General features: G+C 42.8%; 2 protein-coding genes across 2 annotated transcripts; one reads left to right on the top strand and one right to left on the bottom strand.

Annotated features, from left to right (window-relative positions):
* The first annotated feature begins 785 nt into the window (after positions 1 to 785).
* Positions 786 to 6,146, top strand: LOC120689783 (probable F-actin-capping protein subunit beta). Its single transcript, XM_039972180.1, has 9 exons — positions 786 to 1,887; positions 2,045 to 3,105; positions 3,563 to 3,633; positions 4,003 to 4,116; positions 4,286 to 4,371; positions 4,457 to 4,518; positions 4,677 to 4,796; positions 5,231 to 5,326; positions 5,777 to 6,146. The coding sequence occupies exons 2-9, from the start codon at positions 2,977 to 2,979 to the stop codon at positions 5,870 to 5,872; spliced, it is 774 nt and encodes a 257-aa protein (XP_039828114.1). The 5' UTR covers positions 786 to 1,887; positions 2,045 to 2,976; the 3' UTR covers positions 5,873 to 6,146.
* A 469-nt stretch (positions 6,147 to 6,615) lies between these two features.
* On the bottom strand, positions 6,616 to 9,061 carry LOC120689784 (co-chaperone protein p23-1-like). Its single transcript, XM_039972181.1, has 6 exons — positions 8,799 to 9,061; positions 8,140 to 8,323; positions 7,902 to 8,061; positions 7,755 to 7,783; positions 7,600 to 7,675; positions 6,616 to 6,956 (listed from the first exon to the last, which is right to left on the bottom strand). The coding sequence occupies exons 1-6, from the start codon at positions 8,801 to 8,803 to the stop codon at positions 6,883 to 6,885; spliced, it is 528 nt and encodes a 175-aa protein (XP_039828115.1). The 5' UTR covers positions 8,804 to 9,061; the 3' UTR covers positions 6,616 to 6,882.
* Positions 9,062 to 11,307: the final 2,246 nt, after the last annotated feature.

Genomic DNA, 11,307 nt, shown 5'->3' with positions numbered 1-11,307 from the left:
TGGAAGGTCAACCATGGAGGCGATTTTCTTAATACGACAATTGATGGAGAGATATAGGGAGCAGAAGGACTTGCACATGGTCTTTATTGACCTTGAGAAGTCATATGACAAAGTACCGAGAAATGTCATGTGGTGGGCCTTGGAGAAGCACAAAGTCCTAACTAAGTACATTATCCTCATTAAGGATATGTATAAGGATGCGACGACGTTTGTCCGGACATGTGATGGCAACACAACTGATTTTCCTATTAACATAGGCCTACACCAGGGGTCAGCATTGAGCCCTTATTTATTTGCTTTAGTGATGGATGAGGTCACAAGGGATATATAAGGTGAGATCCCTTGGTGTATGCTCTTTGCTGATGATGTGGTGCTAGTTGACGAGAGTAGGGCAGTGGTTAATAGGAAGTTAGAGCTGTGGAGACGCACGTTAGAGTCGAAAGGGTTCAGATTTAGTAGGACCAAGACCGAGTACATGATGTGCGATTTCAGCGCGACTAGGCATGAGGGGGGAGACGTTAGTCTAGATGGGCAAGTGGTGGTCCAGAAGGATACTTTTCGGTATTTAGGATCGGTGCTACAAAAGGATGGCGACATTGATGAAGATGTTAGGCATAGAATTTCAGCTGGCTGGTTGAAATGGCGGCAAGCTTCTGGCATCCTTTGTGACAAGAGGGTGCCACAAAAGCAAAAAGGCAAATTCTATAGGACAGCAATTCGTCCGGCGATATTATACGGTGCTGAATGTTGGCCTACAAAAAGGCGACATGTCCAGCAACTGAGTGTAGCAGAGATGCGGATGTTGCGGTGGTTTTGCGGGCACACAAGGAGGGATAGAGTCCGGAACGAAGTTATTCGGGATAGTGTCGGGGTGGCACCAATTGAGGAGAAACTTACCCAGCATCGGCTGAGGTGGTTTGGACATGTCCAACGAAGGCCTCCTGAGGTGCCGGTGCGTAATGGGGTTCTTGAGCGGGTCGATAATGTAAAGAGGGGTAGAGGTAGACCTAAACTGACGTGGGATGAGTCGGTTAAGAGAGATCTTAAGGATTGGAATATTTCTAAAGAGACAGCTTTGGATAGGAGCGCTTGAAGACTAGCTATCAATGTGCCTGAACCTTGAACTTATTTCTTTCGGGTTTCATCTCTAGCCTACCCCAACTTGCTTGGGAAAAAAAAGCTTGTTGTTGTTGCTGCTGCATGAATATTAATTGTGATGCACTATTATTGCACCTCATCATTAGATGCTCTGAGCTGAAATATTTCACGAGGCATTGTCCTGTTTATCTTTCTCAGGTACAATCAAATGATTTTCTTAGTTTTGTTTGATATCCTATAATGATCTAAAAGTCAGATGCCATTGCAGAATCTAATTCACTGGAAAAACTCCAGAGGATGAGGAATCATATTCCTCTCCTATCTTGACAAACGAGCGTTTCCTTCCTTTTCTTTTACAGTCTGAAGACTGCACATGCAGAACATTCTTCTGTTGTTATGTCTTCCTGTGGGCAAACCAATGCTTTATGTCTGACCATACCAGTCTCTAATCGCCTCTTCATTATTCTAGCAATCCATTTTGATTGTTCTTGGACAGTACTTCACAACAAAATCAATCCATTGTGCATGGATACCTAATTTTTAATTGTCCAATGCAATTCTTAGTTTCAACATTTTCCTCTTCTACTTTCATACATCTGAACTAATGTTTCATCAATTTTGTTATTTCAGCCTCTTACGAGGAGCGTATAGCAAAAGTGAAGACAAAGTTCACTGATAATCTTAGCATAGCATATTGAATAGTAACATCTATACTCTGAAGAGAAAGCATGGAACCATAGAAAGATCAGTCCTTATTAGTGCAGATTCTGCCATAACTACAACCTACAGGTATGCTGAGATATTTTTACAATTTATTTCATTTCCAGAACCATACCTCCAATTTTCATAAATCTCATTTTAAGACAGTAGTTGGGTATGGAAAGTAGCTGGGATCAAAGACTCTGGGTTTCATCATTTTAAGACGGTTTTCTACCATTGGTTGCAGTCTATTGGAGCCATTCGACAATCAGCAGCAATTGAAATGTAGAACATACAGACTGGAGTAGATCGGCCTCCTACTTCTGGGGACTTGTCAGTGTCGTGTGCTTCATCAGCTTATTCTCGCATGCAGCTGGACCAAGCATCCACTGCAAAAGGAGGCAGCGAGCCCTGCATGCCAAGTTTACTTGCACTCGCATCTAAGCAACATTCATTTCTGTAACAACGACAGCGTTTTACTCAAGGCAGAATCAATTGGTTTCTCATGTGCCCATCCACCATTGCTTCGAGTGCATCCCACCCCTTTGTGGTAATTGTATCTTGCTACAATGAAATAGCATGATTTATTCAGCACTGGTCAGTGTCATGTGGTAGTTGTAAATTTCTAATGCTACTAGCTGTTGCTCTTCTGAGTTTTCTTGTTGCCAACAAACGAAATGAGAGTACTACCGAGTAACAGCTTTTGTACTCTCTGCATAGTTGTAAGAAATCAAATCTCGAACGCCTTGTGCGAGGCTTGAATGCCATGGCAGCGGAGTGGCAGAAAGTACCACCTTGTTAGCCGATCTGATGAGTTCGATTTGTGCTGTCCGTTCGGACCATATTTGCCAAAATATTTCTATGATACTACCAAATAATTTTTGTTTGGATGCATTTGTTTTCCTTTTTTATTAAGAAGATTTATTAAAAAGATCGGTGGTGGGCTGCCACTAGCAGATTCATCAATTCATCAGGCAAACACACAAAAGAAAGCCAGCCACAGAAGACGGAGCCGAGGAGGAGGGATGAGCAACTGAATTAGGACGAAAGCAACGGAACCGAACGGGGGGAGACGACGACGACGCCGTAGCCGGCAGCAGCGCCAGCACAGCAGCTGGAGGAGAAGAAACGAGGAGGGAGGGATCTACGTGAGTTGGAGGAGAGGGGACAGGACGAGCCATGGAGGCGGCGATGGATCTGATGCGGCGGATGCCGCCGGCCAGCGCCGAGACGGCGCTCAACGCGCTGCTCTCCCTCCTCCCCGATCACTCGCTCGACCTCCTCTCCCAGGTCGACCTCCCGCTCCAGGTATACCTCCGCCGGCCCCGCCGCCGCCTCGGTTCGGGTAGGGCGCTGGCGCATTTGATTTATTTGACTTGGAGATCGCTCGTGGGGATTGGATGCTCCGCCGGGCGTTGCGTTTCCTTCCATTGCTTTGTGTTCATCAAGAAATGCGCATTTGTTGCCTTGCGTCCGCTTTGGTACCTCCCGTGCGTGCGTGCGTGCACTTGTGCTTGCCTGGGATTCGTCTGAAATCGAGGTCCCGTAGAAATCGCTCCGTTCCAATCCCCCTTTTGCGCTTTTGAATCGAACCGAATCGAAGTTATGCTGCGCGCCGGATGAATTCCCTAGTTGAATGTCCTAGTGTGCTATCCTGTTGCCAACGAGAACAGATAGATTCTTCAGTTCCACTTGCTTGTCGCCCGTTTCTCCATGCTCCAGGCGCTTACTGATACACAAGGAAAATCGGTGCATCCTTTTGCAGGTTTGCATGGATAAGGAGACTTTGAAGGAATACATTCTATGCGAGTATAACCGTGATGCTGACTCCTACCGGTCAGTAGCTCCCCATTACCACCATGATTTTAATTTTACTCATGTTCTTCATATGCACTGCAAGGTGCAGCCATTGTTGAATGAAAACTAGGGAAACAAAAAGTAAGAGAAAAATGGAAACTATGCATTATATTTGATTATCTCTTCATTTCGTAACGCATATTGCAAAAACGGTCTCATTGCGGTGCCTGGATAAACACTGCCTAGTGACATTGACACCTAATTCTGTGTGGCATCCCCAATCAAGCAAATTAGGGGGCAGAGTCATGGATGCATTAATTAATCTGATTCAGTTAGGCTGTGGAGCAAGCTTCAGACCTTGTGGATCTGTTTTGCTTCTTGTTTGTTGATTGTGAGGTTGGCTTGCAGATCACCTTGGTCGAACAAATATGACCCTCCTTTGGAAGATGGTACGGTTCCCTCTGAAGAGATGAGGAATCTTGAGATTGAGGCAAATGAAGTTTTCTCTGTCTATCGTGACCAGTAAGACTCATATTCCATCTTTCTGTCTAATTAAAACTGTACTGTGAAGTAGATGCATCGGAGAGAAGGCTATGATCCATAGCAGCATGATTCCTCAATTTAGTATATTAATGATGTTATCTACCATGTGGATGTAAAGCGAGTAACAAGATCTTCTGCTAACAAATAGGTACTATGAAGGTGGGATTTCATCTGTGTACGTTTGGGAGGATGAAGATAATGGTGGTTTTATTGCATGCTTCTTAATTAAGAAAGGTCTACACAAATGCCTTAAGTGATCTTGTTTTCTCACTAAAAACTCTTAAGCTTTTCTTCATCGAATTTCTGTTTTGTGGTTCAGATGGAAAAGGAACACGAGGGTACATGCAGATTGGTTCATGGGATGCCATTCATGTTATTCAGGTAACTCGTGGTAACCTTGCCTATAAATAAGACTATCAGTTTCTTTTCAAAGGGTGACACTGCCCATGAATTGCCAATTGAAAGGCTGGTTAGTCTCCTTTGCATTCTTTTTGGTTATATTTCTACTTAACAGTTGAAAACTTGTGTGACGCTGATAGGTTGGTCCTGAAGAAGAAGGAGCAGCACATTACTGCTTGAACAGCACTGTGATGCTGTCATTGACAACTGACAACAAGCAGTCTGGAACCTTCAACTTGTCTGGATCGATTAGACGGCAGGTTCTGTCTCCTGCTCTTCCCTCCCTTTCTTTGCTCATGTAGTGTAAAACCTCCTCCCGACCAAGGGCACTTGAGTTAATCAAGTTGCTTTACTTCTGTGAGGACACAACTAACTGACATCCATATATTTACTAGATATCAGACTTTGTGCATTTAACAGTGTTCACTAAAAAATAAAGATATATTTCAATGTGCAAACAGTGAACTGCCAAGTTATCTGCAGTTTATTAAAGCCATGAAGATAGATAGAGACATGGTAGCTAGACTAAGCAAAATAATGAATAACTTTGACGTGTTTATAGAACTGTTGTTTATAATCTGTCTGTCAACTAGGTAGCCATTTCTGAGGCAACACTTTCTTTGATTGGAAGCGTTACCGAGGTATATAGAAATTTAGATGAACTAATGTGGGAAATAGCTGTTTCTATTTGCAGATGAGCATGACTCTCGCTGTAGCAGATGGGCACCTCGTTAATATGGGGAAAATGATAGAAGAAATGGAGGGGAAGCTGAGAAATTCACTGGACCAGGTAACAGTTTCACATCGACAATGACAACTTTGGTGGCTAGTGAGGGGGTGTTTAGTTGGTGAAAAATTTTGGCGAAAATTTTTTGCGAAGAGAATCTTACCATTTAGGAGTGGTAAATGTAAACTAATTATAAAACTGATTACAGATCTTGCCTAGAAATCGCGAGACAAATCTAATGAGGGTAATTAATCCATGATTAGCAGATGGTTACTGTAGTATCAATGTTGCAAATCATGGATTAAGTAGGCTCATTAAATTTGTTTCGCAATTTACAGCCCATCCGTGTAATAAGTTGTTTTTTTGTCTACATTTAATACTTCGTACATGTAAGATTCTCTTTGACGTGATGGGTGAAAAATTTTGGGTGGGGAACTAAACAGGCTTTCTGCTGACATAATTTGCTACTTGCAAATTCATTTGTCATGTAACATAGTATGGTTGTGGTGGCAGGTCTATTTCGGGAAGACGAGAGAAATGGTTTGCACTCTTCGGCCGCCACCAGAAGTGCTTAATATGAGACTACCCGATAGCGGAACCAGTGAATAGTACTGTCAATTTAACAAAGAAATATGTCATGTCTTCACTATTATTTCGTTAGGCATGGTCTGTTTGTGCTTTTCCGTATTTGTTTCTACTTAATAGTTATTATAGTCTGTGTATCAGAACTGGCACCTTGTTTTCATAGGAGCCTCTTGCCCTCCAATTTCTTGTAAATTAATGAGATTAGCCAATCATGTCAGCTCTACCTGCAAAGTTTCGCCAGAAGTGTTGTATTTGCCTTCTACTATGGATGGGGAAGAACTGTGTTACCTATTGTGAAGGTATGATGTGTGGCCTTACAATTCGCTGAACTGTGTTACCTATTGTGAAGGTATGATGTTTTTGTGGCCCCATGATCTGATAGATTATACTCTTAACCGATGAACAAAACTAGGTTGGTAACAGTGCTGTAGGACTTTTATGTTGAACAAAATCGGGCAGCTGGGCTGTTTTTGGCACCCCAAGCTGCAGCGGCTCAAGTGCCCCCGCGTGAAGCTCTGCCGGCCACGCCCCAAGATAGCCGCCGGCTGCCAGGTTACCATTGCAGCTGGTTTGGAAGTTTGGACTCTTTGGATTTGATGATGTGTTGAATGAAGGTTCAGCGAAAGCCGACAGCAGGCAACAGGCATCCAAGCTGATCGACCTGCCTCGGCCTACCTAGAAACAGTTGTGAACTTGTGACCAAGCAAGAGGTTTACGGAAATTATTGTGTGACGGTTGCTCTATTCTGACAACCACAAGCAGCACCATTAGACAGCTGGAATAAACATCGCTATAGCGTCAAATCATCTTCCAATGGTGGACGCAATACGCCCTGACCAAATATTATACCAGCTCTTCACAAGGTTCAGCCAAAAACTACCAACAGCAAGACTGGTTTTCTTTACTTCATATGCAGTGACTAGTGAGTGATCGATCCATCCTCCAGATTTTACACCAAAAATCTAAGGGAACATCTAGTCTAGCTGGATATCATGCGTGGTCACTGATGTTGTCGAGCAAACTCAATTGCTTCTTCATGGTTTAGCTTCCTCTGCACCAGCTGCTGCTGGAGCTGCTTCCTCCTCCTTGCTCTCCTTAGCACCTTCATCTGCATTTTTTGTTTTCCATAAAACAAGATCAGTTCAGTATAGTGTCTTGAAAACTCACAAGAAAATGCAGCCAGTCAGGATTGAAATGGTCTTCAAGGGAAAGACAACTTGGACTGAGAACTCCACAACATTTTTGCATACTAATCAACACTGACAGCCAAGACCCTAACTTCGACCATAGAGCACTGTGAAGACTTAAGACTGGCAGAGTCTTGCCTGAGAATCAACACGCGTAAATGACTGGGTCTCTACCAACTCCAAATGTGGCACTGTCAAGAACAGATGACAGCACATATAGGATATCGTTGTCATTTTTTGTTAGCAGCCACAAGAAGTCAAGAACAGAGTGACACAACAACAAAAGTGAGTTCTAGCTGGTAGCTGCTGTCTTTATTTGCTGACAGGATGATATGCAAGCTATTAAGCAATTGTATGTTGTTACTGATGTCATACTAAAGGGCTCAACTGTAGACTACTCTGTCAGTAAAAGCTTCAGATAGTTAACTATGAACAAAATTGAGATAAAATTCCAATATTCACACCAGAATGTCCAGTTTGTCATGATAGCGTAAATCTGTGGCTTAATCCAGGAACAGTTGTATTTAACCAAAAAAAAAATTTGAGAGGACAAGAACAAGGTACCTTTGTTAGCACTTTCAACCACATCATCTTCATCGTCCTCAATATCCTCATCATCAGCACCACCCATGTCAAGTTTCTACAAAACACAAAAAGATCATGAAACCGTTTGCTCCCATCATCTCAATCATAGAAGAAAGCTTTCAGTGGACACTTACCGAGAAGTCCATACCATCAAAGTCATTAACTGCAGCATGAATAACATAAGTTAATTCAAGCTTTGTTTATAAAAAAAAAGTCAAATCAAGCTAAACTTGATAGTGGTTTGAAACAAATACAGAATCAACCAAAACTGAAGGACTTACATCCGATATCCTCATCATCCTCATCCTGCCATTTGTCCCAGTCAACCTTCAAGAAAACAGGTGGCTTGCCCTCCTTTTTCAGCAGCCTTGGCCACCACTTGCTCTCAGCTTTCTTGATCAGGTAGCATATAGTCCTTGGGGCAACAGCTGCTTTGCTCTCCTGCAAACAGCAAGACCGATACAATTAGCGGCGTAGAATGCTACATCCTGTAGAGAACCTTTAAATAATTATACTAACCTCCACATTAACAGCATCAAACAGCTCGAGGTCAAACTCATAGGGCAAGTCATCAGAGCCTTTTGCCGAGAAGTTGAAATTGCCCTCAGGCTTCAAGTTCAGCTTCACATCCTTGGCATCGGGCAACTCAATCGTCAAGAACACCCTGTCGGACCTCTGCGCCCACTTAGTGGTCGGATGGCGACTGCAAATCAAATCAACCCCAAGAATACGCAACTCAAGACTATACTCAAGGTCAACTTATCTCAGTCTCTGAAAACATATTACATAGCCAGAGACGGTACGACAGAATATTCGAATCCCCAAACACCAGCAACCTGTATGGCAGTTTGGCACAACCTCGAGTAACTCACCCCAAATTACTCTAAAAGTATTCGGAACGCAAGAATCAAGATCAAGTCTATATCAATTTGATGGCTGATAATTTCACATTTCAAACTGGCCACGCACGCTAAACAAGCCGGCAACAAATTTTCTCCGAAGCATCCGTGGTTCCTAGTCTATTTTCCCCTAACAAGCTACTCCGTAGAACAAAAGACTTGGTAGGAGAACCTATGGGCTAAATAACGCCACTATAATTACACACAACTAGACGTCCCAAACTCCACAGCCAGAACGACACCAAACACCCACACAAAGGATCGCAGCGAGTTTGGTACCTCATGCTTCCTCCTCGAGAACTCCGGTGCGCGGCGTGTCGCTTGGCGTCGGGGATTTGGGGGATTAGGGTTTAGAAGACTTCGGGGAGACCGGCGATGGGAGAAGAGGCTGCGGGAAAGAGATGGGCGAGGGGGGGTGTATAAGAAGAGGAAGCGGCGGAGCAGGTCAGAGGGAGGGCGACGGGGGCAAACTCGTCAAACTGCGGGTCGTACGAGCGCTGCTGCTGCTTCCAAAAGGCTCTAGATGGTTCCATCTCCTTCGGGTCCCGAGCCACTTGGATTTGCCCTCTTTTTCTTCTTCTTTTTCAATTTTTGGTATACTGCACTAGTTGTCTTGCCCGTTTACCTGAAAAAATAGTAGTTATTCACCATTATTAAATTTTTCACTACTTAATCGCTCGTGTTGTTTACTCATCCGGCATATTTTCTAATTTGTTTGCCTAAGTTTGGTTTGAGATTATTTTGTTTTTGTTGTGGCTGCAAAGAGCACAAACATAAATACTAGCACATCATATAATAATTTGAATCACATGATTTTAATTTTCACTTGATAGAGGCACAAAATGAAAGTAGCCCAAGAAAACGAAATCATGCTATCATGCCTTTGGGGCAATATTAGGATCTTGAGCGTATCCGGTGTTACCGTCCATTATGGTGTTACTTTGTTACCAACTCTAATTGCATCTAAATTTATGCATAAAAAATTTATTCAAAAAATAATTGGATAGAGCACGTAAGCATCTACCATCATGCAAAGTTTGAGGTTCAACAAATATTTGTGCAAGAAGAAACAAAAAAAAGAATCTTGCACTTAAATAATTGCGAGTTCAACTGTTCATCTCGAACTCGTAACCCACTACTATTCATAGGCTGATTTATTTTATTTTTGTTTCTCATTACAAAAATATTAGTTGCGTCTCAAATTTTGCATGATGGTAGATGCCTGAATGCTATATACATTCATATTTTTTTGGAATTTTAGATACACAAATGTATGTGTAAAATCTAACCCACTGGTAACACGGTAACACGTAACCCGCTTGAAAAAAAAGGGAGATAAATTACAACAATCGGTAGACTTGAAACGAAATAAGCCCTGCAGGCTAAGCTCGATCCAACATGAGCTCATCTAATTTAGGGTCGCCCGGAAGAAGACCTGCGTACGATCGATTTCCGACAGCCGGTCGGAATACACGTGTTGGAACAATATTTTGTTTTGATAAAACCTTTTCAAGGAAAAAATAGAAGAGACCGGAAACCTTTGATGAAAAAAGTTTGAAAGAGAGTTTTTTCTCCCAGAAAAGCTTTTCGCCAATATTAAATTGTACAGTATTTTTTATTCAATAAAAAAATTTCAGACAAAATTGTAACAACCTGGCATAAGAAAACGGTTAAGATCCACTTTGCACGTTGAATGGACCACACCTGCTAATTAACTCTTTTGCGCTTTCGTCCTCGCTTCGCGCAAAAAGTTACAACCGGAGTTAACTAGCTTCCTCAAGCCATCTATTTAAGCTGGTCTAGCTCACTTTGCTTTTCCAATATGAGACTAAAGTTGCTCTCCCTAACACATTGCACACACATGTGCACAAGGCCTATTTTGGCCCAACAGGCCTTTGGGCGGGGCTGTTACAAAAATTTTCAAAGAAAAATTGAAGAGATCGGAAATCCTTGATGAGAAAAAATTTGAAAGAGAAAGTTTTGAGAAAAAAAATTGAAGAGAAAAATTTTGCATCCAAAACTAAAAAAAAGTTTTATAAAAAACTTTTGTGTTAAAAAATCTAAACAAAAAAGGAAAAGAAAAAAAGTGCCGCTACCCGAGGAGCTCGCCGCCACCACGGGGGGCGAGCGCTCGGGGAGGTCCCCTGCCGCCGCGAGGGGCGAGGCCCGGGGAGCCTGCTGCCGCGCCACGCGTGGAGCTCACCGGAAAGTCCGGTGCTGCTCCGCCTCCACCATACCATGTCGCTTAGCTCACCTTGCCGCGCAGCCGCCGCCGCCCCACATCAGCCACACTGCTCCATCCAGCCGCTGCCGCTGCTCCTCTCGGGGAGCTCGTCGTCGCTGCTGTTGCCGCTCTACATCTCCGCCGCCTGCTGCACTCAGAGAGAGAAAGGAGACAGAAAGAAGGGAGAAGGCCGGTGGGAACCAGGGTTTACGAAATCGGTGGGAACCGGTCCGGTTTGACCGGTTACCGGTCAAACCGGCCCAAATTCAAAATTCAAATTTAAATTCAAAAAAATGAAAAATTCCCAAAAAATTCCTAAAAATACTTCAAGGTGAGACGAATCTAATGGTGTCAAATTTTCTCAAAAATTCGTTCATTTAGTATAGTTTGCAGGGATTTGAAGTTAAACAAAAAAAGCGTGCATACAAAAGTATACAAATACAATGTAAACGTAGTACAAAAGAAGGTTAGAGGATTCATTTAGGCTAAAATATGTTATACAAATATTTAAATATTTATTTAGTATGTTTTGCGGGCATTTGAATTTAAACGAATTTTTTTTTA

The sequence above is a fragment of the Panicum virgatum genome, chromosome 9N (genome assembly GCF_016808335.1).
Source record: "Panicum virgatum strain AP13 chromosome 9N, P.virgatum_v5, whole genome shotgun sequence".
NCBI lineage: Eukaryota > Viridiplantae > Streptophyta > Magnoliopsida > Poales > Poaceae > Panicum > Panicum virgatum.
This window is presented reverse-complemented; position numbering and strand designations above follow the sequence as displayed.

What these genes read in the sequence shown, in the direction of transcription:
- LOC120689783 (XM_039972180.1), top strand. Translation starts at nt 2,977, where the DNA reads ATGGAGGCGGCGATGGATCTGATGCGGCGGATGCCGCCGGCCAGCGCC. An exon ending in CTGGATCGATTAGACGGCAG is followed by an intron (nt 4,797 to 5,230) that starts GTTCTGTCTCCT and finishes TTCTATTTGCAG; the next exon opens with ATGAGCATGACTCTCGCTGT. An exon ending in TGAGAAATTCACTGGACCAG is followed by an intron (nt 5,327 to 5,776) that starts GTAACAGTTTCA and finishes TTGTGGTGGCAG; the next exon opens with GTCTATTTCGGGAAGACGAG.
- LOC120689784 (XM_039972181.1), bottom strand. An exon ending in TTGATGGTATGGACTTCTCG is followed by an intron (nt 7,676 to 7,754) that starts GTAAGTGTCCAC and finishes TGTGTTTTGTAG; the next exon opens with AAACTTGACATGGGTGGTGC. An exon ending in GGTTGAAAGTGCTAACAAAG is followed by an intron (nt 6,957 to 7,599) that starts GTACCTTGTTCT and finishes CAAAAAATGCAG; the next exon opens with ATGAAGGTGCTAAGGAGAGC.